Source organism: Emys orbicularis, chromosome 1 (assembly GCF_028017835.1).
Source record: "Emys orbicularis isolate rEmyOrb1 chromosome 1, rEmyOrb1.hap1, whole genome shotgun sequence".
Lineage (NCBI taxonomy): Eukaryota > Metazoa > Chordata > Testudines > Emydidae > Emys > Emys orbicularis.
The window spans coordinates 70,098,999-70,125,826 of record NC_088683.1 but is presented as its reverse complement, the minus strand read 5'-3'; the positions used below and the strand labels follow the sequence as shown (position 1 = coordinate 70,125,826).

Sequence of the window (26,828 nt, the reverse complement as noted above, 5' to 3'; positions counted from 1 at the left end):
TACTAATTAGTATTTATATAGACCCTTGTGTCTGAAAATCCCAAAGTGTTTCAAAACACAGTGAAGTAGGTATAGTAAGTGAATTTGGTCACTGAGGACTTCAAGTTTGATCTTCTGCAGAATATAAGGATTTAAAATCTCTGATCTGAATCAGTTTTCTTACTGGTTAGATTCAAAATCAGAAGGAGCCAATGCAAGCTGTTGGGCCAACTCACTGAGCTACGCATCAAATAAATCTCCCAACAGCAGCAGAATTTCAGTCCCTTCCTCCAGGGATGGGTTTATTTCTCAAAACCAAAACAGTCCATCACAAATCAAAACAGATTAGCCAGCTCCTGCTTCCTGGCCCCTCCTAAAACCTCTTCCTCATAAGGCTTCTGCCTTTGCCCACACATCTCCAGTCAGTCTTCTGCGTAACCTGGAGCAACCCTATGCAGATCCTTCCCTCACCCTGGGTCCCCTGCAGGAGTTTTCCTGCACCCTATAGATGACTTCTCCTACTTATGTCGCCTGCTGGCCTTTTTTCTGAGGACCAAGTGGCCTGAAGGCTGTCACCTGATCCTTGACCTCAGTCCCATCACCTGACAGGCAATTAGTGGCAATTAGTCACAAGTAGAACTAAGCCTAGATTCCTTAAAGGGCCAGCTCTCCATTTGATAACACAATACAGGGTAGCATTGGCAGCAACTGTGCAGATTCTGTGATTTGTTGTGGTTGTCTTTGCTGTTCAGAATATTTTGGGTTTTAGCCTTATATTTTCAGTTAATCTGTAAACATCTGTTCCTTTCTCTCCTGTCCAGTTGTAGTGAATTTTGTATCTGTTGTCAGTGCCTTTGTGATGTAATGGTTGTGCAAGTTCAATAAAAGACATCAAACCTATCACTTGGAAGGCAGCTAATTAATCAAAGATAGAGCTAACCCTGCCTCCCTTAAAAGGTAATCCTACCCTGTGACAACCTATTTCCCAGCTCTAGTTTTGATGGGGTCAAAATCTTGTGAGAATGGCTCGTCTCATGAAATTCCATTCTGATACGGCAGCTGATTTTTCATAATTTCACCATGTGGGGCCAAATTCAACAAGGACAGTTTGTATGATTTTTGATGCCATCAAAGCCAAAGCTAAACTCTAGCCCTGATTTGGCTTTGAACCTGAACCAAACTTGAACACCACTTCCTTAGCCAATTTGTAATTATTTCCATTTTATATCTGGGGAATCCCATGAAGTGGTTAAGTGGCTAGCCCAAGATGACACAGAAGTCATTGTCAAGGCTGGGTACAGAACCTAGGTCTCCGGATTCTGTGCATTACCACTAGACCATGCTATGTCTAAGAACAATAAAGCGAGGTGAACGTTAAATGTCTCTCTGCTGTTAGAGTACACTGACTGGGATCATCTCTGAGAAGCTGTACATTTTGTTAATATTATATAGTTACATTTTCTCCCCAGGACACGGAATGTCTTTATTTGTCTTAAGCAATACATTGTTGGGGCTTAATAAATAGTAATAGTATTAATAATTAATTAGTGGTAGTTTTAATGTTATCATATTAACCCTCAGGATAACACCACAACTTGACATCAGGGGCAAAACAGGAGAAAAATCTTAAACAACTTAAAATGGCCCCTAAACATGTGGCTAGCCATCAAAAGGACAAGTATTGTATATAATTTCCACACCCCAAAATGTCATTAACTTTAAAATTTCTCAGGTGAACTTCCTCACAGGAATGCTGTCTGGCCAATGACAGCTCTTGAGAGAGCTGCGCAGCCAATGGGAGATTATGGTGCTGTCTGGCATTGGCTGAGGGGACGCACCTCCACAGGGTTGGAGCTCTCTATTCCCATAGCTCCCCTGACATCAGTGGGTATGGAGGCTGCATCTCCTACCTCCACTAAGACCCCACAAACCCCTCCTGCATTTGTAACAAACAGATCATTTCCTGGGCTTTATGTTCCTCTCCCCGGGACTTGGCAGTGGGACACAACAATGTAACCTTAGGGACGTAGGAAAAAAGAACACAAGCAGAGCTACACTACTTCAAACAAGGGCTAATAAACATATGATGTTGTCATAGTCTCCTCTCACTGTAGACTTATGCATCCCTATTGACTTCAGATGATTTGTACAGGTAACTGAGAGCAGAATTGGGCCCACTGGACACATATTGCTGAACAGAACTGAAGTAAACCGTGGCTGGATAAACAGAGGATTTAACGATCCTGTGAAAAAACAAAAAGCTGGGTTTGAAATTATCCCCCAAATGACTCTCCAGTCTACATGCATTTCATTTGAGTTGTGCCGATAGGTTGGAACTGCATAGCATTTTCTGTTACATTAGCAGCATTGTGTTGTCATCACCTCTTTCTGCAATACTTATTGAAGTTAGCTTGCAGCGCTAGCTGCAGCATGGAGCCTTACATTTTGATGGGACTTTGTGTGAGGGTGAGGGACTGCTTTTTATTTTGTTTGCCTTTTGGAATTAGCTTTTTCTCCCCCACACAATATGTTTGTTTGTTTACTGGAAATTTAGAATAACACACCTTTGGAAAGACCCCATTCCTGCCATTTCTCTTATCTGTACCTTCCTGTAATTGAGTAATTTATTTAAGCTTCTTAATGTTGATCGTATTGTTACTAAAGTAAGTAAAATGAACCTTCTTTGTTGTGATTATTCCAGTCTAAGATATCCATAAAACATGAAAAGAAGTTTGTACCAAGTAGTTAAGAGAGAGTGCCAGGGACAGGCAGAGCACAATAAAGCTTCAGCCTATCCCATGCTCCCAGCTCAGGGGTCAACCAGAAGTGCAGTCCCTCAGTGAGACTTTGGAGCCTAAGTGTCCAAGTCACTTTTGAAAAGGGGACTTAGACGGCTCAGTCTTAGTAACTTGCAACACTGAATGGAGTAACGCCTCAATACCTTTACAAATCAGAGATGACTATAGATGGTCTATAGATGATACAGCTTTTTTAAACAATGGCGTGGGTTTGAAGGCTCAATATTTTTCAGGAACCACTATCATTCAGTAATTTGTTCAAAGGGCACTAACAATTCATTTGTCTGTGTTTAGAAACCCTCTGTGTGACACTTGCAGTTGTTTAAAGATATGAAGACCAAGTCAAATAAACAAGGAAGGAATGTGCTTTTTTATTATCTTAAGGTTGACGGGGTGTTGTAAGCACCTCCTTTCAAGATCTTCCTTCCTGTCTTTCCCTAATGGCAATCCTACCAGGAAAGAACTCATTATACTGATTATTCTTCAAGCAACAATAAAATATAATTTTCTCTTACTAATACTGTATGCATAGCATTAGCTGCCCAATTAAATAAACAGTGCTTCTGACAGTGCTTTTTTCAAGTCTACTGGATCTGGTTGAACTTCTAAGGGATATCAGTGCATGACTAGGTAATAGTTCTTTGCTTGGATTGGAAGGATATAGATTCTACGCTACAGCTGAGCAATATGGGCATGTCCAATTATAAATTCCTAGTGCCGTTTGAAAGTAGAGATTGTGATTTAAGGTGTTGTCCTTTAGCTAAGGCATTAACGTTAAATAATGGAAGCCAGATTTGTCTCTGGTGTAACTTCAATGACATAAAGACTCATTTCTGCTGGGATGCCTTCAAGAAAGCAGCTGTTTTGTACAGAAGTCTGGATAGCTTATAACATTTACACCTCTACCCCGATATAACGCTGTCCTCGGGAGCCAAAAAATCTTACCGCGTTATAGGTGAAACCGCGTTCTATCGAACTTGCTTTGATCCGCCGGAGTGAGCAGCCCCGCCCCCCGGAGCGCTGCTTTACCGCGTTCTATCCGAATTCGTGTTATATTGGGTTGCGTTATATCGGGGTAGAAGTGTATTTGTTTACTTTAGAGCAGATTGAAAACTGGTTTTCTATGGAAAATTGGGTTTTCATTTAAATAACTTTTTTCATTAAAAGTGTGCGCTTTCCATGGAAAATTTGGACTTTTCATTGAAAAGCCAATACTCAAAAACTGTAAAATTTCAATTCAGCAATGCTGCTGTGGTGCCTCATGGGAGTTGTAGGTCAGGTTGTTCATGGCTCAGTTTATGCCCCCATTGTCTCCTATGGCTTCCATTCCCCCAGCTGGACTACATCTCCTTTTATGAACTGCACCCCGGAACTACCATGATGCCCGATAATGCTCAGCAAGAGAGGAGTGGGTGGTGCATCGTGGGAGATGTAGTCTGCCTTGAGAGACAAGTCCACAGAAAAGGACAAGGCATGAAGCACCTGAACTACAACTCCTCTGAGGCACTACAGTGGCATTTCCTAATCAAAAGCTTTTGGGGTTTGATTTTTCATGAAAAAAAAAATCTATGAAAAATTTAGATGAAACTGAAATTTTCCATTTTCAGCTAAAATTTTCTGCAGGGAGGAGGGCGGGCAGAAATATTTTTGCAACCAGCTATTGTTCATTAAAAATATTATTTGCTTATTATAGCTTATCTATATAGACCACATGATCTTATTGCTATCCTCCCCTTCCCCTACCTTCACCCTCCTCTTTATTATATTCATTGCATCTTGTTTCAAATTAGATTTGTAAGCTCTTTGGAGCAAGGACTCTGTCCTTTTGTGTGTTTATGCAATGGGTCTTCTAATCTTCAGGTGAATGCTACTGCAATACAAATACTAATAATAATTAATAATACACTTGACTGTTTGCACTTAGTATCTCATTGTCTGAAGCAAATTAACCATAAATTAATAAACACTGATGCAGCACTTTGAAACACCACCAAATAAATAAGTGCAAAGAATTATGATCTTGGTTTTAACTCTGAATATTGCAACAAGCTTTCATCCATACTGAAACACCATATATAGGCATAAATAGCAATTAGATCTTTGGGTACTATTAAAATTTCATCTCCGAGTGAGGTTTGCATAATAAAATGCAATTTGATTGTAGAAATAATCTGCAGGAAAAGATGGGAGACTGTCTAAGCTTTGCATTTTGAAAAGTCAGTTCCCGTAGCTGTACAGTGCAGCCTTATCGAGAGCAGAACAGGAATGAATTGGCAGTACATTAGAAAGCATGATTGATTAAAAGAGGGAAAGCTGAAACTACTCTCATGTCAGCTGTTTTCCTCCACAGGATATTGAGTGATTCCTGTCCTAACCTGATACTGATTGCTTAAAACTTGGTCCAGAAATACTTGTCAAAACTGTTTCCTTAGTTCGTTTTGACATGCGGAGGTTGGAGTACATTTTGAAATGGTTTGGAGTGTGGACTTTAGTGCTGGAGTTATTGGCCTGCTGTCACTCATGCCACTGGAAGCAAGAACAGGCCCTGTGGTTGGTACATAGGATGTATTTACTGAAGACTCATTTGACACTTACACCTTGAGGTACTGGTTAGTTTCTACAGACTAAGTAGGAGCTGCTGGGGGTTGGGGGGGGGGGGGGCTGCCGTGGGAGGCCTGAGGGTTTCTAGTCATTAGGAAGTTGAGGTGTGTTGGAAGTCTTGCCTAGAATGAGTCACACATCTCCTCTTCTGGGATCCCACTTCTCCTTTTGGTATGGGCACGGCCTCCTCTTGTTGCTACTTCCTGACCCCTTCCTCAAGCTGGGAGGCAGGAAGCATAAACTATTCCGGCAAAAGATGAAAAAGAACCAGTAATGGAAAACTAGGAGGTGGGAGGAGCTTCATCTGATAGAGGGAGCAGAAATAGGAACAGCAGAATTACTGTGAGGAGGAACAAAAGTGGAATATACTCATCTCCAGTGCCTCAGTTCAGAACACGTATAGCCCTTCAGGGATTCCCAGGGTTATAGATTAGCTCCAACACCCCCACCCTGCACTGTAAATAGGGCCCCATGATTAATGAGATTATGCTATCACACAAATGGCTACTACATAATTCATCTCCACTGGTGTTGACTCTGGAGCATAACTACACTATAAATATCAACGTCATTAATTACTTCACTCCTCAAGTCAGAAACATCAAGCTGATAACTGTTTGTCTTTCTTAGAAGATCCACAGGAGAGGTGTGAACCTGTGCCTGGAAGGGGGCTTTGGGGAATGAGATTGGGGGGACAAAAAGGTAAAGACAGTCCCACTGTTTTTCATGTTAGGAGCTCAATATGTAAAACTTTGTGTTTAAAGCAGCTTTGGTGTGCAAGGAGATGGGAAGGTCGGGCAGGTAGATGGATCTCTGACCATATACAGCCTATTCCCCACACCACAGTGCTGAAAAGAGGCCTCTCTTTGGTCTCTCCATGGTCCCCTGGTCTTTATGGATTTAAATGGGAATGAAGCAGGGACAGATCAATGGAGCAGTACAGGCGCTGAGTAGAATAGGTCATTGGGGTACAGTGCCATATAACTCTGAAGTCTTTTCTTATTAGGTCTGATGTGCAACGTAGCACATAGGATCTTGATTAAAAGGTAAATCATTCATTTAACAGCCATATATACTTCTGTACCTTCAAACCTACTCTTATGCAACTGTTTATTACTACCAATTACTGACATAAAAATGCTGAATCTTGAAATTAGCATCTTTCTTTTTAGACCCATGAGTCAGTCAGGACTGCTTACAATGACTGACCTAAAACTGACGGAAACCAGCTTGCTCACAAATCAGGACACCTGAGTTCTGTTCCTGTTTCTGCTATGGACTCACTGTGTGGTTTTTAGGCACACTGCGTGTGGCCTCTGATTTTTGGGTGCTTCAGTGTCAGGATGGCCAACTCCAAACAATTTAGGCCCGTTTTTCAAAAAATGCTGAGCACCCACAATTCTAAATGCAAGTCACAGCAGCGGAAACACCAGTGAAAATGAAGCCCAAAATGTCTTAAGTTGGGGACACAGAATTTAGGCAACCAAACTCAGAGGTCTTTTTGAAAGGCTTTCATCTCTGTGTGCCTCAGCTATAAAAATTAAGGTCAATGATGTGTTGTAAAGTGTTTTGAGATCCAAGGATGAAAAACACTATATAAAATGAATGCTAAGCATTATTTTTTTAATTATTATCACAGGGGTTTTATTCGTGATTTCCTCAGATTTATTCTGGTGATCTTGAATAAGAGGAGGCTTATATTAATGTGTGTTGCATATTATCAGGGTGTGTTTTTTCTGACCTATCGAGTATTGTCTAATAGCATATCTGAAAAATAAAAATCAATAGCTATGTTCTTAAAACAGAAAATGTGGACCTGTGAAAGAAATGAATCTACATCATTTCAGACTTGTTGTTGTCCTTCATTCTGAGGCTTTTGTCACACATTTTAAGAACTATTTAAATTTCAACCTGGAAGTCAATAGGAGTTTTGCCATTGACTTCAGTGGAACCAGGAGAGAGCTCTTTATCCTGAAGAAGGGAAACTTTGTTAAAATGCAGGGCTTGCTATGGAATGATGTGTGTTAACATTCAGAGAAATATTTGTTGGGCTTGAAATCACATCTGAGTTGAAGTGCGGTTTTGACACAATAGACAATGAGCACCACCCATAGTGAGTCACACAACTTTAATCATTTGTAGATAAGGAGGCAAGATTGTCCCAGAGGCATGTAGGCTAGATGCCTATGAATGTTTCAGGCTGTATCATAGAGAAGAGGCACAATACTGAGGCATCTGTGACCTTTAAACATATCAAGAGTTACTCTTATGTTGACTAGAAGTGATTACTGATGTAATGATGATTTTAAATAATATTTCCCAACACCACCAATCTTTCAAAAGAAAGTCTCCTTTAGGCCCCGCTGATGATAATGTACGTTATGAATCTGAGTGTGAAAGGAAGCATATCTAAATAACATATTAGAAGGCATTATTTTACCACTTGTCCACGGCTGAAAGAAAATGGTGGCACTTTAGACTCTTTCCAGAGATCCCCTACACCTCATCAATTGTCTACTTTGCCACTCGGAAAAAAACCACCATGGACTGATTTTTCAGATTTGCTGAGTTCCCACAACTCCAGATGACGTCAATAGGAACAGAAAATCAGACCCTATTTTTATTTTATTTTTGCACCAAAATATGGAACTTAATTGTGACCACTCTAACTCTCTTTGTTTTTTTGTTTACCCTTCCCTCCCCTTTAACTATCATGTTTTGTCAGCCACTTAAACATATTTCTTCTTAGCAATTTTTTAATATTTGGGAAAGCAAAATCTTCTATATTTTCTCAGTTGTCCTCTTTACAAAGCTGTGATGTATACTACTGAAAGGGGAAAATAATTAAAAAGTAGGTTTTTTAAAGTCATTTCTTAATCTGACACTGGAAATCAAATTCTAGGCTCACCAGTAATATTTTAAACATAAGAATCCATGGACTTGATTCTGCTCTCTAATTTATGCAGGTTTTACAATGGTATAACTCAATTTAATTTAATGCAGTTCCTGCTGATTTATGCCAATCTGACAAGAGACTCAGGTCCCATATCTAATACTAGTTGTCATGCAGTCTGGAGTGGCTCATGACCATGAGTGCCAACCTCAAGGCAGACTGTCAAAAAGCAGGACAGACACCCCAAATTGGTGGTATTTTCTACAATTAGATTTCACCAACTCTGTATCAAATGTGAATTCCTAAAGTACTGTAACAGTCCTACCATGGAGTCACAGATAGTCCCCATGCAAGCAAGCTGGACTTAGTGATAATGGTCACTTATGCCAAAGATCACAAAATATTAGGTTTCAGAGTGGTAGCTGTGTTAGTCTGTATTAGCAAAAAGAACGAGGAGTACTTTAGTCTCTAAGGTGTCACAAGTACTCCTTGTTCTTTTTACAAAATATTAGGTCGCTCGCAGTCCCAAAAGACCAGTCACTTACCCCAGGTCAATTTGTACCTCAGATCTACACTTGTAAACTCTATTCTAATAAACTATCTAAGGATTTATTAACTAGGAAAAAGAAATGAGAGCGTTATTTACAGGTTAAAGGAGGCAACATATATACACAAATGAGTTACAGTCTATGATTCCAAAAGGTGACAGAGTTGTAATAATCTGTCAGCACTGAATGTCTCTTTGGGCTAACACAGGCTGACTCTGGGGATCTCTGCTTTTGTTTCCTTGCTCCAGCCCTGTGAGAGTGCAAGCAGCAAAGAGATGAAAAATTTTCATGTCAGCTATCTTTGTTTCCCTTTTCCAGAATTCAGACTGATGGGATGAGCTTTCTTGCACGTAGCACCTTCATGGGTGTGAGAGGACCATTAACCCAGTCTTTGTAGCCTGATGTTCCACAATGGCCCATTTAGTTTTGATAATCCTGCTTGATGTGCAGAGAAACCACTCCTTCTGCCTAGGTTCACAAGTTCAGAGCAGGCATCTTTACAGTTAGAAAGCAAAACCATGGGCAGCGGGTGCACAGGCAGCAGGTTTGTATAATTTTTGGTGGTGCCCAGAACGGATCCAAGTCTCCCCCCCCCCCCCCCACACACACACACACTAAGGCTCTGGGAGGGAGTTTGGGTGCAGGAGGGGGGAGGGGTCAGACTCTGAGAGTTTGGGTATGGGGTGCGGGCTCTGGGTTGGGGGTTGGAGTGTAGGAGTGGGTGCAGGGACCAGCTGTGGGAGGGAGTTGGGGTGCAGGCTCTGGGCTGGGGGTTGGAGTGCAGGAGGAGGTGTGGGGGGCAGGCTCTGGGAGGGAGTTTGGGTGTGGGCTCTGGGCTGGGGCAGGCAGTTGGGGTGTGGGGGATGGGCTTGGGAGGGAGTTTGGGTGCGGGGTCTGGGCTGGGGCAGGGGGTTGGGGCACGGGAGAGGGTGAGGGGTGCAGCTTCTGGAAGCAACCCACACCCCCCTCTGGCAGCAGCTCCTAGGCGGGGCCGGAGGGGTCTCCACGCGCTGCTGCCTGCAGGCACCAACTGTGCAGCTCCCATTGGTCGCAGCTTGGGGCACGGGCAGCACGCGGAGACAAGCCTGCCCCCCACCCCCAGGGGCTGCAGGGATATGCCAGCCACTTCTGGAAGCGGAGCGGGCAGGCAGGAAGCCATCTTAGCCCCATTGCGCTGCGGGTGGTGGCGGCGGGGGCCCCGGGCCCTTTTAAATTGCCCAGAGGCAGCAAGCGGGGCCAGGGGGGATGCTCTGGGGGAGGCGCGCGGGGTCAGGGGAGAGACCCGGCTCCGAACTTTGGTGTAGCCGTGCCCTCATATTGGTGGAGCATGGGCACCACGGGCCCATACAACTCGCCACCCTTGGGTGGGTGAACCCCGCCTTTGGGAAGGCTAACCCGCCGGCCCCACCCCTTCTGTCCAAGGCCCTGCCCCTCCACCCGCCGGAGCCCCAAGTCCCCCAGTACCCGCCGGCCTTGGCCGCTGGGCCAACCCCACCCTGGGCCAGCCCAAGCGCCACCCGGGGCTGCCCCTGGTCACCGGCAAGTCTGAGCTCCAGGCCGCTGGCTGGAGCTGAGCCCCGGCTGGCTTCAGGGTAGAGGGGGAGGGAGAGCAGGGCCTCCTGGCAGAACATGGGAGTGGCCGTGGCTTGGGTCTGGGGAGGCTTAGTCTGCCCTGGCCTTTGATACCCATCGCCCATGAGCAAAGCTTACATATGACCTTAAAGAATGGGGTACAGACATTACAAATAAGATTAATGCATCCAACAACTTACAAGCATCTGATAGACTTGTAAGGATGTGTTTAGTGTTTAGACTCTAACACTTACCTTGAACAATACTAGCATACAGGTGAGCTGGTCTGGTTTCCAGCTATGAATTTGTCAGTGCTCAGCTGATGCCTACAGCCTTGGCAAGAGCTGGCCCCTGGTCTACCAGCATCACACAAGTAATAGTATGAATTAACAGAAATAAAAATTCAATGTAGGAAGACTATTGCAAGTTCTTTTTTCGCCTTTCTCTACAGTAAGATCCACTGTTGAGTTTGCACTGCTATGTATGTTCTCTTAGAATTCAAACCAAGCTCCCACCTCTGCAGTCACAGACATCAGTGCTCTTCCAGCTAATTAATGTCTTCCTTCCACCTGCACAGTTCAACAGTTACCCCTCAGCAACAGAGAAACTCAGCAAAGGGATGGGGCACTGAGATCACAAAGGAAGCAACTCCCTTGTCTGAAATTCCAAGGTCACGGGGCAATGACTTTTGGAGGGCAGCAACCAGCCGCAGTTGATTCCCAAACCATTAAAGAGAATGAAAAGCTGAGGACTGGGACTCTGGGCGTTGCATTTTTAAAGAGTGCTGAATAAACACTGGAGCGTGTATTTAAAGAAATGACCAAGTTTAAATAAACAATCGGGAGAACTGGTTGGGTAACTGGATTTTCATAATCACAAACGGTGGATTAATTTTAGGGTACAGGTAGACCTGGAAATGACCTAGCTAATGATTTATAGGATTTGCTAACCTGAGGGGCCATTGAGATGGACAGGTGGAGCCTCCTTTAGGGGCTTTTCAAGCAAACGTTGCATTAATCATTTTTTCCACCATAGTTTCTGCTAAAATTTGTTCTATAAATGTAACTTTTCAAAGATACTTACATGGATTGACTCAGTGGCTCTACAATCAGTACACCATCTAAAGATATGGCCCTGGCTATGTCCTATACCCCCATAGTAGGCACCAGACAGTACCCATACGTGGGTAACTTCCTGGTGCAACTTACTTCACATACTCGCTACCAACCAAAGAGTTAGACCCAAGCTTTTGCCGTGAACGTGCTAATGTACCAAATGTTTAAAATTCCACCAATTCCTCACGTAATGATAATTCACATCAAGAGAAACCTCAGGGGAATTGCAAGAGGAGTGATTTTGGCCACAGAGGACCAAATCCTGCTCACCTTTCTCAAGCAAAGGACTCATTTACCTCCACATTTGGCTCAGCTTATCTATATACTAGATAAATAGAATGTTAACCTTATTCACTAGGACGGAAAGGGTCATAGTTATTCAGAAGTGGTAGAAATGAGATTTACAGAACTATTTCATTCTAGCCGGAATTAATGTGTATTTATACACATTATAGGCTGTGTGACTCCTGAAATGGTGGGAGTGTGGTATCCCAAGAGCTGGGACTCCAGGATGAATTGTGTCTCAGAGAGCCCTATGCCTCCCAGTATTCTCTGACATGCTAAGGGAGTTTAGCCAGTCAAAGACAGGTCACCGGACTAAGCCACTGGGCTTACCTATTATGGCAATTCCTATGGTCTTGATCCAAAATCTATTGAAGTCAACGGAAAGACTCCCAGCAGTTTCAGTGCACTTTGGATCAGGCTCTATATAGAAATTCTTATGCTAGCCTTTCTACTTGTTGTCCTTGCACTGCTACCCTCATGTAATTCCTGCATTCAGGTGAGCTCAGTGACTGGTCTTCTGCTCTTCCCCACGTGAGGGTCCAAGATGAGGAACCCTCCTTGATCCCTATACCTTTGCAGACCCACTCAGAGAAAGAGCACAGTCTAGCCTGATATATACAGCAGCAAGTAAGCCCACGTGTTGGATATTTGTGTTGACAAGTTAATCAATGTCTCTAAGATTAGTGTAATATTTACCTCATTTATTAAATCTCCTCCCTCATTTCTTCAAAGTGTAGTTTCAGATTACTGTTTTAATGGAATTATTGTCCTCTAAGGCCATTGTCTGCCTTATTGTGCATCTTCTACTGTGCTCTTTTTAAAATGCTTTCTTGGCTAAATTAGCAACTGGCCACTTCTGTCTTTGCTCTACTACAGAACGTTAAGTTAGGACTTAAGAAAATAATTCTACACTTCATAGTAAGTAATTTGGTTCTCAACACCAATTTTCTTGAAAGAGCCCATGAAATGGAAAAAGCTATAAATTCAAAGTTATAATTAGATCAGGTATATTTCTTTTTGTTAGAAAGGAAGTAGCCCTTTCACCAAGACTGCCAGATATAACAATGTAAAAGCCAAGGAAAATATTAACATTTTAGCTGCACTTTGTTACAAAACAATATGAATATGTTCTTTCTCTTTTTTTTACCAGCAGAAATCAGTAGGGCCTTTCAAAGGATTATGATTGGGCCCAATTTGGTACATATTTTCTCAGCCAAGAACAGTGCAGATAAGGTTAAGCAGGCTCATTGCACACCTCTCCTTGTACTATTGATTTCCAGATTGATTTAAGAGGTTGTTTTTGGTCTATAAAGGCCGAAATAGCCTGGAACCCACCCATCTAAGAGAGTCTCTCTCTCTCCATGCTGTCCATCACTGTTGCCTTGCTACAGCTCTTTTGTTATAAGCAGGGAGGAGCCTTCTAGGGTGTTCTGAACTCACTTCCTCCACAGGTCTATAGCAGCCTGGGTTTGTCAACTTACAGGGCATGCTGCAAGGCCCACCTTTTCTCCCTGGCCGGTGAGAAATGGATGTTGGGTAGGCCTCGGTATGGAACACGGGAATACGTGTGGGGTCAGTTAATTTCAGTCTTTTCTGATGTTGCTGTGTCTTTGAGTTGATCTGGGGATACTGACAGATCTGTTTAGTTTAGTGTAGCTTTTTAATATTATCAGTGGCACCCATTGCGTTGGAAGGGCGCTCTTTTATTACACTCTATATTAATCTAAATAAATAGAAAAACTTGACTGAGTGGAGTCAAAGTCACTGCACATTTACAGACTAGTTATTCAGCCCTCTCCATGCCCTCTACTTGCAAGAAAAAAGTGGTGCTGGAAGGCATTTCCCCCCTCTCTCCCTTCCACCTCATTTTTTACACAGCAGTCGCTGTGCCTCTGAGCTGGAGGAGTAACATTACAATGCTTATTCACAGGCCCTAGCAAAAAGTGCCCCTGGTACAAAATGAATAAAAGATGTTTCACACTTAGCCTCACAGCAAACTGCACCTCCCAGGGCTTGTGGGCAATGAACACTGACAGCATTGTATCTGATTGTAGCTGCACAATTTCCTGTTTAGAACCACCCATCACAAGGTATATTGGAGCACTGCAAATTGTAGTCCTGTGCAAATGGCTGAATGCATGTGATCTCATTTACAGATGGTCCAGACTGTGGCAGTTTTGGGAATAGTCACAGGTGGGAGGTTAGTGCCAGTGGTTCTCAACCTTTCCAGACTACTGTACCCCTTTTCAGGAGACTGAAGCCCAAGCCCCACCTCCCAAGGCTCAAACTCAAGCCCCACCACCCAGGACTGAAGCATGTAAGTTAGCTTCACAGGGCCCCCTGTGGTGTGGGGCCCCGGGCAGCTGACTTGCTTGCCACTCCCTAACACCAGCCCTGCACTTGTGACCCCCCAAGCCTCTCCCAGGGGTGTTGCGACCCCAGGTTGAGAAACAATGATCGATGAGTTGACAAACCCCCTTCAAGAGCTCTGTGTACTCTCAGGGGTATGAGTATCTGTAGTTGAGAACCATTGATCTATGCCTAGCAGTACACTATTTTGTGTGCAATGTCCCTTTAGATTGTCAACTGTGCGCTCAGTTATATAGTTTTAATTAGATCAAATGTTGCTGTGGTTTTAGCTAGTAATTTATCTGTATTCCACCTACTCCCTGTGTCTGCTCTGAGGAGCGGGGGCGGCCACTGCCTCAGAGATGGTTGATTTTTGTGTCTCACTGCTGAATGACAGCTGCTGAGTGAAGTGCCTACCTGTCATTGCACTTCTACGCTGCATTTCTATTTCTCTATATCTGAGCTATAGTGCTCTGTTGATGGGGACTCTAGTTTATCTAGGGAGCATTGGGCAAGCTGCAAGAAACTGCTACATATACCTGTAACTGCCCACATGCAGGAGTTGTTAGCCACTCCTATCTCCTACAAGCTTCTCCCACTGACTCTCTAGTGCACAGCTGTCTACTTTCCAACAATATTAGGTTCTGCAAAAGTTTGGCAATGGGTTTCTTGGCAATGGCTGGTACAAGCACACATTGTGTGCCATCCATTCGACTTCACTACCCTAGCAAGCTCCATCCTTTTCTTCTGAGTCCTGGAAATGTCAATAGATAGACTTTTATCTTCCTCCCATTCCTGAGGGCCTTATCATCCTCCCGAGTGAAGCAGCCTAGCCCAGTAGTTCTCAACCAGGGGTCTGGGGCCCCCTAGGGGGCCCCAAGCAGGGCCAGCATTAGATTCGCTGGGGCCCAGGCAGAAAGCCGAAGCCCCACCGCATAGGGCTGAAGCTCAGGTCCCTGAGCCCCGCCACACGGGGCTGAAGCTGAAGCCTGAGCAATGTAGTTCATGGGGGCCCCTGTGGCATGGGGCCCCAGGCAATTGCCCTGCTTGCTATGCCCTAACACTGGCTCTGGCTTATATATGCAGAAAACCAGTTATTGTGGTACAGGTGGGCCGTGGAGTTTTTATAGCATGTTGGGGGGCCTCCGAAAGAAAAAGGTTGAGAACCCCTGGCCTACCCCATCCCAAAAGGCAGCCAGATGGCTACAATCAGCTGAGCTCTGTTTTGCCTCTGCCACCTGCTACTGTCTCTGACTCACTGCACCATCTGTGGGGCCTGGATAGCAAATTCTTGCTATAAGCCACCCATCAATGTAATTGAAATAAACTTGTGTACAGTAAGTCTTATCTTGTGCATCATTGATTCCAGCAAAGGTTTTCTTTGTTTGATAAACGAGAAAAAATTTTAAATGACAGCCAGGTCATTTCTATTCACGTAAAACAACATTGGATAAATAGTATGCTAAAATAAATAAATAAATAAATAAATGATTAGCATTATTGAAAGGATCCATTGGCAAGAACATAAGAGAGGGGGAGATAGCGCATCAAAGCAGAGTTTTGCCTGAGTGGAGAAAAGAAAAAAAAACAAAGTTTGTTTAGTGGATTTGGAAAGATTGGTTAGCTCCAAAAAAGAAAGTGATCAGCACTGATAGACCTTATTCCAGGGAGATGAGTCCAGGAAACAGGACAGCAACATCTTTTACCAAGAAAAGTGCTGCCATTTGGGAGAATTAGGGTTAACCTAACATTAATAGATAGATAGTTTAAAAAAAAACAGATAAACATTAATAAAATCAACTAAAAATCTTCTAGTTAAAGAGGAATCCTCTGCCCCAAAATTTGTAGCAACTGCCATCACGCATACTGCTTACTTATGTATTTGTACGGTAGTATGTGGCTTATGGACATAAATCTGTCGTAATACATTGCTTATTAAGGGGACTTATTGATACAGTCCCACACTGTGAGCAATGTGGAGTCACCATCCCAGTGGAAGTTCCAGCAGACAAGGGAAACATGCCTATTAAGAACTGATAAGAAATGTATAAAACTATTTATAATCCTAGAGGGAAAGGGGAATGGGTGGAGCTATTGGTGAATGGAGAGAGGGGTGAGGCCAGTGGGTGGAAAGAACTGACAGTAGATATTATAGGAAGGGAAGTGAGTTGAGTTGTTCACTGATATGGCAGAGTGGCTTTACAAGAGCTTCCCGATATGGGGTGTAATAGTACGCTTATATATAGGACAATGTCTAGGAACTTAAAGAACTCTATGTTCAGGAAGTGTGTGATGAGAGAGGGCAGTATATGTGGAGGAAGGAATAAGCCTGAATATTATATTGTCTCTCTCTATCTTTTTATAACTGAATACTGAACAGTGCTTTGTGGAATTTAGAAATATGTTAAAGTCAGGCAGGGCACCTGGTAACACGATTCTCTAGATAGTTGGCCAGCTCATCTTATTTTTTAGTCTTCACTATGTTGAATTCACTGGTGATTGTTTCTCATTCTAACTGTAGCAAATGTGAAAGCTGTTAGTTACTCCTACAAATGCGTATTTGGTCATTACAAAACATCAGTGTATGAATATATGTGACTCGACATTCCTAAAGTAAAAGAAAGAGGTAACAAGTGATAGAATGGTTTGAAGTTATGAAAATGACATTTCTTAAGTTAGATGTTGTTTAGATAGAAAGGATTAGTCTCGGCTCAAAAACCTGTTTGTGACAGATACTGCAATTTCCTGCAATATTCTGGACAAACCTCATTGCATGAAGTTTATGTATCATTGTGGGCCAGGGACTGTATGTAATTCTGTGGGAAAAGGGGACCACAGCAGAAGCGATGCGTGAGGGCGGGGGCATGCGGGGTCACATGCGCCCCGATTTACTGCTTGGCTTGTACTGAGAATGCTCATGTAACACCGACAGGCCCTGGTTGTCGGTGGGTGGGATCGAACCTGGGATCTCTGGACCTTAGTGCATGAGCCTCTACCGCATGAGCTAAAAGCCAACTGACTGTTAGCTAAGGCTGTAGAGCAGACTCATTTTATATCTCTCTCTAAGTGGTCTCGGTGCCACTAGATGGGTCAGAACACCACACCCCTGAGGTGTGTGGGTTACACTCACACAGACTGAGCATGCTCAGTAACACTACTGAAGCAGGCTGCCCTCACTCTGTCCCCCTCCCCCCCCCCCATTGGCAAGCACATGTTGTCTCTGCACCACAGCCCTCCAAGAACTAAGAACAGTACGGTGTGGCTAGGCAGATTCATTCAGGTTGTAACACCCCCAAAGAACAACCACCGCCACCTGTATAGAAGCTCACATATACTGGTTCAAATTGGATTCTCCCCAGACCGGCAGACAAGGACTTTTGGTTAAATAGCCTGATTTAAAGCTGACTAAGGGCCTTCTTTCTGATCCAGCAAATGAACAGGACCTTCTGCCCATGGGGGGGCCTTTCTGAGAAGGATTGGAAGGACTTGAACCGGTCTGTATTCTTGTTCTGAGTAAAAGGAGTGATAAACTGGTAACCCCAGGAAAACCCCTGGGTAGGGTTTAAAGGACAGTTAAGCAGCTAGAGCCCTCATTGGAGTCATGGGGTGACTTCTGGTAAGCTTATTAGCATGTATGTAGGTTCTTTTGTTGTTTTATATGTTTTCTCTATAATACTTTTGCCTTATGAATAAATGTGCTTGCTTAGAATGAGCTGGTGGTAACTTATAACTGTGGCAATTATACTGTTTATCATCTCTGAGGAGAAAAAAAAATCAGGCCTGCTTAGGCAGTCTGACTTAGTTGGGGAATTCACAGTGTAGGCAGGAAGCTGTTTAGCCTGGAAATAGCTTAGCTATTTGGGTGTCTCTACCCAAGAAAGGTAATGGCTGAGCAGCTGGGAGCCTAGAGTGGGTGCCCTTGCTGGACCATAGAGGGGGAATACAGGGCAGTTGCCCTGAAGTGTGACACTGCTTTCTTCATATTTTTCAAAATCAAATCTGTTATGGAATTAAGCTTTCCTTTGAAGCAGAAAACAGAACATTGATGAGTTTGATGTCCTTCAAGTGACACATTTTTGGTGTCTGTGCACAATCCTCTCTAAGTCTGCAATCATTTCTTTGCCTCTGTTTTACCTCATTTATTATGGTTTGTGCGTCCTCTGATTTGGAACTGTATTCCTATTATCTGCACATCTACTACACTTACATTGTGTTTTTGTCTGCTGTTAATATTATAATCTCCCACTTCCTCTGTGCTATACATTAAAGATATCTTTCACATCGGAGGAGATTGTTAAAGTTACAGGCAGTCTACTCTTTATTTGATTTCCAAGAACTGTAAATGGGGTTACTTTTACATCATTTAGGTAACCATTATTTTTTTATTTTTATTTTTTTCCTTATCTGGAACATCCACTCTTACTGATATCACTGACTGGTTGCTTTTAGCATTTCAGATTCATGAGGATTTAATGGATCATACAGAGTAGTTTATATTCTAGAATATGATTTAGAATAATTTAGGTGGTTTCATAGTTTTCCCCCCACACACTTTTCTTTCAGAGGTCCCTGCTTTTTTAGAGCTTGCCATCAAACTTACTTAATGTCATACTAACTTGTTAAAAACACTAAAGGTTACATGACAGCATTCAAAGAATCCCTAAATACCTTATTTGGTGAAAAAGTGTTGAGAGGATGGATTCAGAGGATTTCATCTGTAGGTCATCAGCTCAGATGTCAGTAGTTAACCTTTGTTGTCGGAGGCCAGTCTAAAGTGAGTTGATGGTTTCAGACCAGTTCTAAGTGGGCAAGTTTCTACATTATACCAAAACACCATCACAATTGGCACTAACTGGCATCCTTGCTGATAATTTTAGAAGAGAAGCCATCAATTGAATGGGAATCGAGATTAAACATCCCCTTCATATCAGAGTTGAGGCACATTGTCAATAGGCAAAGTGAGGTTTTGTAGTTTTCACCACCACTGCCCACACTGTACCTGATTTATTTTATTCTCTAGAGGTATCACTTCACACATTTCACAAGCACTAAATTCACATTTTTGAGATATTGAATAAGTGGACAGATGGGGAATTTTCTTGTTGCTTTTTGCTTTGAATGATGGCTCTACTTTGTGGGGAGTTTCTGCGTAATTTACATTATTAACATTGCATTTTAATTTGAGACCTTTTATAGATAATATTTTTGCTAAACAGAGTATTCTGTTTAACACCACTTTTTATTATAGGCCTGATCCAAAGCCCATTGAACGCAGTGGAAAGATTTCCATTGACTTCAATGGATTTTGAACAGGCCTTAAGTGCAGAGTTTATCTTTACTGCATAAAATCTTGCACGTTCAGCTGACTATGCAAGTCAAGTCAGCAAATTACAATATTAATATGTCAAAAGAGAATATGCCAGAGGAATTTTACATTGATATCAACAGCAGATAAGTCCCCAATATTCAATTTATTACACAGTAAACTTCTCCTCTACAGATATAGAATGTAACATTGAATACAGCTAGTTTCTTCAGAATAGGTTAAAAATTATCTGTTTTTGCTAAATTGTCACTTGTTTTCCTTTATTTTCACAAATTGTGATTAGAGTTGGGCCTAAGCCACAAAGTTCAGAACTTTGGAATTCAGAAAGTTCTCAAATTTCATATGTCTTCAAACCCAAGGTTTTGTTTTGGGCCTAGTCATGACCAGGCATAAAAGTGTCATATTATTTTTCAAAATCTGTGAACTTTAGTAAATAAGATTTAGCTTCTGGCTCCCCCCCATCCCTTATAAGGAATATTCTAACGTTTCTCTTTCCCCTCAAACCTACTTCTCTTCCTCAGTGCCTAAATGATTTATTTACTATTAAGAATCTGGCTTTTGCAGTTTGGTGTGCCCACCATGTAGAAATGGTTACTTAATGCTGTTCTCTTTTTATATCCTTCCAGTCAAATGTACTACAAACAGAGGCCCTGATCCTGTAAATACTTACGCGTATGATTTACAAAATGTGAGTAGTTCCATTCAGTGGGATCACTCACATGTATGAGTGATTGAAAGATCAGGGCCAGAACTATCTGCCATGCTATGGCTTCTTGGCCCACCCAAAACTCCCACTGAAACCGATTTTGCATTCTGTGCATACCTAAAACTCCCAATGGTTACAGTGGAAGTTTAAAGTGTGTAAGTAATTCAGGTTCAGGAGCATAGAGTTATACAATTTTATAACTATTAGATAGGGAGCTAATATAAATGTATTGTTATTTTTCACTATAGGCGAGGATCCAATGTCTCCCTGACTTTGGACATGAGCAGTTTGGGAAATGTCGAACCTTTTGTCGCTGTGCCTACCCCACGAGAAAAAGTAGCAATGGAATATCTACAGTCAGCTAGTCGTGTCCTGACAAGACAGCAGCTGCGAGATACAGTCGCATGCTCTCATTTGCTTCAAACAGAGTTCATGGTGAGCCCAATCTTCATTGGGAAAAAAGCAAAACTAAACAAACCTTGCAAGGCAATAGTGCTAGTCTAATAAATGTGTACACTACCAGGGCAAATGGGAATGAGAAGATGTATACAACTCTCTTGAGTATGTTTGAAGTATAACAAACGAATATGAACAATCTCAATTTTATTAAACATGCTAGGGCATGTGGTTTCTTGGGCTTTTCTCTCTTTTGAATTCTCCATACATAACTCAATAAAACAGATGATGTTATCTTGGACCCAAAATAGTTTTCATTATAAATTATCTCAGATCAGTAAAATCTTTATATTTCATCTTTAAAGAGACACTGTTTATGAGGCAAGTCATCTGCTTCAAAAAAATCCCTTGTTTGTTTTACCAACAGTGTGCCAGATTGTTTAAATGGAAAGAATTTTAAATATCTGCCGTGGTTGGTAGGGGAACCCAGGCCGACCCTCTACTCTGGGTTCCAGTCCAGGGCCCTGAAGTGCACAGTCAAGGTCTGCATTTACACCAACCTTAATGTTCTCACCCCTGGACTCCGTCCTACCATGTTTCTTCTCCCGTCCCTCAGAGAGAGGGACTGCAGGCTTTCTCCCTGCACTATTGCCAGCCTCCTGGCTTTATAGAAGCCCTGCCTGTTCCCTTACAGGTGAGCTTCCTCCTAATTAACTCACATCACACAGCCTAAATCTCCCCTGTTTGCAGCTTAATTTGGCTGGTTGGTCCTACTTGGCTTAACTCAGCTATTGCAGGGCCATCACACAGGGCCAAGGACAATTACCCCACGCCAAATGGAGAGAGTTTTGTTGTAGTGAAGAAGCCTCAAATATGGGCAGAGACTCACCCAGGAAAATGCTGTATAAGGCAGGTCCTAGGTTTGAGCTACCTTTACCTAGGTGGGTGGAGGAATTCCTGTTCTGCACCTGCTTTCACTGTTGTTGTGCCAGGGGGAGGAAATGAATGAATGCAGAGTGAATAAATTGTATGTGTAAAGTATGCTTGTGGTAGGGGATGGTGTGGGTGCAGAGTATGGATGCATGTGGATGAGGTCAGGGTAGAAGCATGTGATTGAATGTGTGGATGAGCACTGGTGGAGTGCAGGTGACATTGTATGAAGTGTGCAGACTTAGTGAATTTGAATATGAGTGAGAGCAGAGTGAATGTGAATGAGTAAAATGGGCCAGAGAGAATTCAATACAAACAAGAGCAGCTAAAGAATTTTTCACTGATTTATTTTCTGGTAGCAAATGCAAGAAACACAACAGTATGCAAATGTATGCACATTTGTGCAAATTAATGCTCATTTGAAATCTGTTGCATTTTGGGTTGCAGAGGTTAGCAGGTATGTTATCCCCACATAATCTCTTACTTACACTCTTAGTCCTTTGTCTTCTCTTGCCTTTTATAGATAAGCATAAAGATTAAGTGCCATGTCTATGTTGTAGAGCACCGTGTAAATTTAGAGAGCTGTTTATGGTCTTGGCCCATACAAACACTTACCCCTGGGAGTAGTCCCACTGAGCAAACCCCACAACCAGTAGTAAGTGTTTATAGGTGTGATTAACTGGACCAGAAAAACAAGGCTCTATGTTCAACTTGATGGCATTTCTGTGTCTGTCTATAATGCGATAACTTCTGAATGCTGCTTCTGACCAATTCCAAAATTTCAGGGAATGTTCTAGGCCTCCATGGGCAGAATCCTGTTGGTTTTGTTGAAAACTGGAAAACCTTGATTTGATTTCCACTACTCGGGTCCACAGAGCCTATTTGGGGCTGTAGGCTGAGGAATCTCTTTGGCGCCCTCTCCTGCCTACACATATCACAGGCAGCTTCTAAATACACTGCTCTCTCTCATTGACTGTACAAGTTGCCCTGCATAAGCAATAAAGTGTTTTTTCAGTTTCAAAGTGCCAGAGATGTTTGTACCAACAGTGCAGAACTGCACCAGGGAAGCTATACCTGACATAAAAGAAAACAGTCCCTGTCCCAAGGAGCTCACAATCCAGTCCAGACTCTGTTGGAACAGTTCAGGTCCAGAGTACACCAGGGGCTGAGCATGGGGGAGCAAAAGGAGAAGAAGGCGAGAGTGAAGCTGGGTAGGACTTGCAAGTGAAGAGAAGTCTGCCCTTGATGCAGGAGGCACAGGGAGGGTGGTGCAGGGATTTGAAGTGAGTGACATGAGCAGAGCGGCAGGGGAGGGATGTGATTTTAGCAGTTGCACTTTGTCTGGGCTGAGGGGGAACAAGGGGAGAGGCAGCAATATCAGAGAGGAGGAGGCTGCAGGAGCCAAGGAGAGAGATGACCAAGGCAGGGAGCAAGGTTTAGTGCTGGAGGTGGGGAAGAGGCAAGGATGGAGATCAGAAAGGATTCAGTGACAGTCTGTGTGTGGGGGAGTAAAAGTTAACATGAAGGTTGCAAGCGTGGCTGGTGGGGAGGTCAGGAATAGAGTGGGGAGCAGGAGGGAATCATGGCAGCAAGAACTGACTGTAATGAATCTTATCTTCCTTTGCTCCTGTTGGCCCAGCAGGGAGGGAGAGTGAATTCCCTCAGGCATGGGAAGCACTTTGAGAGCCTCAAAGTGCTCTAGGAGTGCTCTAGGAGGGGCAGGGCACTCGGGTTCAGGGACAGAGACTGTGTTCCTACCCTTCCCACTACCCTGCTTGCAACTGACAATTCTGCCACCTTCTTAGCAATCACATAAGCTTTGGCCTGAAGGGTTGTGGCATGGGGCACTGTCCGAGTCCAGAATTTCAGAGGCTGTTCTGGGCATCAGTGGGCTGAGCCCTACTGATGGTGGTGAAAATCAGAAAAGCCTGATTTGCAGCACTGGAAGCGTGAGGAAAATCAGTCCTACTGACAGCAGGCTGAGGAATCTCTCTGCTGCTGCCTATACACCTCACAGGCAGCAGTTTAATATTCTGCTCTCTTTCATTGGTTGTACAGCTCAGCCTAGATAAGCAAGGAAGTGTGAGACCCTCTAGTAATGCTAATGGTTTCACATTGAAATAATTTGAATTTTCTGAAGGTCAAATTCCAGCCTCCAGAAGGAGGGTTTAAAGGAGGCTGCATGGTTCACTGGTTAGGGCACCAGATTTGGAGGCAGGAGATTTGGGTTCAGTTTTTGACAGTGCCCCTGATTCACTGTGTGTCATTGGGTAAGTCACTTAATTCTATGCCTTAGCTTCTGTGTCTGTAAAATGGGGATAAGGTGCTTACCCCACCCTTGTTAAGGGATTTGCAATCTACACATCAAAACTTCTATGTGAATGTTAAGCATTACTATGTAGGAATCTTTCTCACACAATGTAGTTTTTAGCTACAGTTTGTAAATCCTTGCTCTTTTCTACTGTAGCAAATTTTCAACCCCATTCTTCTTAAACTGTTATGTACTTTTAACCTATTTTATAACCTCATAAAAACCTTTGCTTTTAATAATTCATCAGAACTGTTCCTCGGAAGTCAAACCTTCAATGTGCAGCTCTTGTGTTTATTAAAGGAAGGGTGTTGACAGGCTGGAGGTGGGAACCAGTTATTTTGTTAATACTTTGATGTCAACAGATAGTTGTGAAGCAGCAGATGGCCTTCTAGTGATAATTTCCTGCATGACTTCTTTAGAAACACCAATCTGATCTAATTTATTTCTATAGGAAATACCAATGAATTTTGTGGATCCCAAAGAAATTGCCATCCCAAGTCATGGAACTAAAAACCGTTATAAAACAATTTTGCCAAGTAAGTGTATTTAAACAATGCTTTTTAGTATGAAATTTAGTCCCATTTTATTAATATAACTTGTTTGTAGATTTGTAAGAAGCCTGCTGGTCTTTTTTTTTTTTTTTTTTTTTTTGTTGGTGGACATTTTGTACATATTTAAATTAGGGCTGTTGATTCATCGCAGTTAACTCACGTGATTAACTCAAAAAAATTAATCACGATTTTAAAAAAAATCACAATCACAGCATAGAATACAAAGTGTGCAGTGCTCACTTTATATTATTATTTTTATTACAAATGTTTGCAGTGTAAAAACGATAAAAGAAATAGTATTTTTCAATTCACCTCATACAAATACTGTAGTGCAGTCTCTTTATCGTGAAAGTACATCGTACAAATGTAGATTTTTTTTTGTTATCTAACTGCACTCAAAAACAAAACAATGTAAAACTTTAGAGCCTACAAGTCCAGTTAGTCCTACTTCTTGTTGAACCAGTCGTTAAGACAAACAAGTTTGTTTACATTTACAGGAGATAATGCTGCCCGCTTCTTATTTACAATGTCACCTGAAAGTGAAAACAGGTGTTCGCATGGCACTTTTGTAGCTGGCATTGCAAAGTATTTACGTGCCAGATATGCTAAACATTCTTATGCCCCTTCATGCTTCAGCCACCATCCCAGAGGAGGTGCTTCCATGCCGATGATGCTTGTTAAAAAAATAATGTGTTAATTAAATTTGTGACTGAACTCCTTGGCGGAGAATTGTATGTCTCCTGCTCTGTTTTACCTGCTGCCATATATTTCATGTTAGAGCAGTCTTGGATGATGACCCAACACATGTTGTTCATTTTAAGAACAATTTCACTGCAGATTTGACAAAACGCAAAGAAGATACCAATGTGAAATTTCTAAATATAGATACAGCACTCAACCCAAGGTTTAAGAATCTGAAGTGCCTTCCAAAATCTGAGAGGGACGAGATGTGGAGCATGCTTTCAGAAGTCTTAAAGGAGCAACACCCTGATGCAGAAACTACAGAACCCGAACCACCAATAAAGAAAATCAACGTACTGCTGGTGGCATCTGACTCAGATGATGAAAATGAACATGCATCCGTCTGCACTGCTTTGGATCGTTATCGAGCAGAACTCGTCATCAGCATGGACGCATGTCCTCTGGAATGGTTGAAGCATGAAGGGACATATGAATCTTTAGCGCATCTGGCATGTAAATATCTTGCGATGCCGGCTACAGTAGTGCCATGCCAACACCTGTTCTCACTTTCAGGTGACATTGTAAACAAGAAGTGGGCAGCATTATCTCCTGTAAATTGTAACCAAACTTGTTTGTCTGAGTGATTGGCTGAACAAGAAGTAGGACTGAGTGGACTTGTAGGCTCTATAGTTTTACATTGTTTTGTTTTTGAATGCAGTTATTTTTGTACATAATTCTATATTTGTAAGTTCAACTTTCATGATAAAGAGTTTGCACTACAGTACTTGTAATGGGGGAATAGAAAATACTATTTCTTTTTTTTTTACAGTGCAAATATTTGTAATGAAAAACAAATATAAAGTGAGCACTGTACATTTTGTATTCTGTGTTGTAATTGAAATCAATATATTTGAAAATGTAGAAAACATCCAAAAATATTTAAATAATTGGTATTCTATTCTTATTTAACAGCACGATTAATCGTGATTAATTTTTTTAATCGCTTGACAGCCCTAATTTAAATAACTTATCTGTATTCTATCTACAGTGAGGGACCAATCCTGCAAGCTTTACACATGCAGAACTGTGGGCTTGAGGGGACCTCGGGCACTGTTGCACCTTGGTCCCGCCTATTCTCTGCCTATGACACATAATAATCTAGTCTCCTGTGGGCTGTAATATTTTGGTCTCATTTCAGTTGTTGGGTAAGTGTCTGAGTGCAGGGTGGTGTTGGTGGCTTGTGATATACAGGAGACCAGACTAGATGATCTAATGGTCACTTCTGGCCTTAAACTCTATGACTCTAGAACTCCCACTGAGTTCTGTCTAGATAAGTTCTGTGACTGCAGCACTGCACCCTGAATGAGTAAGAGAACCTTATTGCAAATCCTTTACTGTCTAACACTGAGTGATTCAGACTAAATGAACCAATGTGCCCTCAAATCTTCTCTAGTAGTCATTCATTTATACTGGTTCTCTTTCTCTTGCTCCTTTTCTTCTCCTACTGGTTTGTGGCATTGTTGGAATCCATCTCTTTTAGCCAGATAACTACCCTTATACTACTATCTCAGAGTTGCTGTTAACATTATTGTTGTTAATTTCTTGTATTGCTTCTGTGTTTTCAAGTGATGCATTTCCCATAATAGTAAGAATTACTTCATTATAAATTGAGCTAGTCAACATTTTCTGATGGAACAGTTTTCCATCAAAAATACAATTCCGTTGACATAGAAGAATTTTGTGGGAACATATAATTTTCGATGAAATTTTTGCTGGAAGAAAGTAAA

The 26,828-nt window shown here is 42.3% G+C and overlaps 1 protein-coding gene across 1 annotated transcript in view; it reads left to right on the top strand.

Moving 5' to 3' along the window:
- Nucleotides 1-26,828, top strand: part of PTPRR (protein tyrosine phosphatase receptor type R) — a 195,208-nt gene that overhangs the window by 142,079 nt on the left and 26,301 nt on the right. The window contains exons 7-8 of the mRNA XM_065408440.1: nucleotides 20,421-20,607; nucleotides 24,261-24,345. Of these exons, the coding sequence (XP_065264512.1) occupies nucleotides 20,421-20,607; nucleotides 24,261-24,345 (272 nt within the window). The remainder of the gene's footprint in view (nucleotides 1-20,420; nucleotides 20,608-24,260; nucleotides 24,346-26,828) is intronic.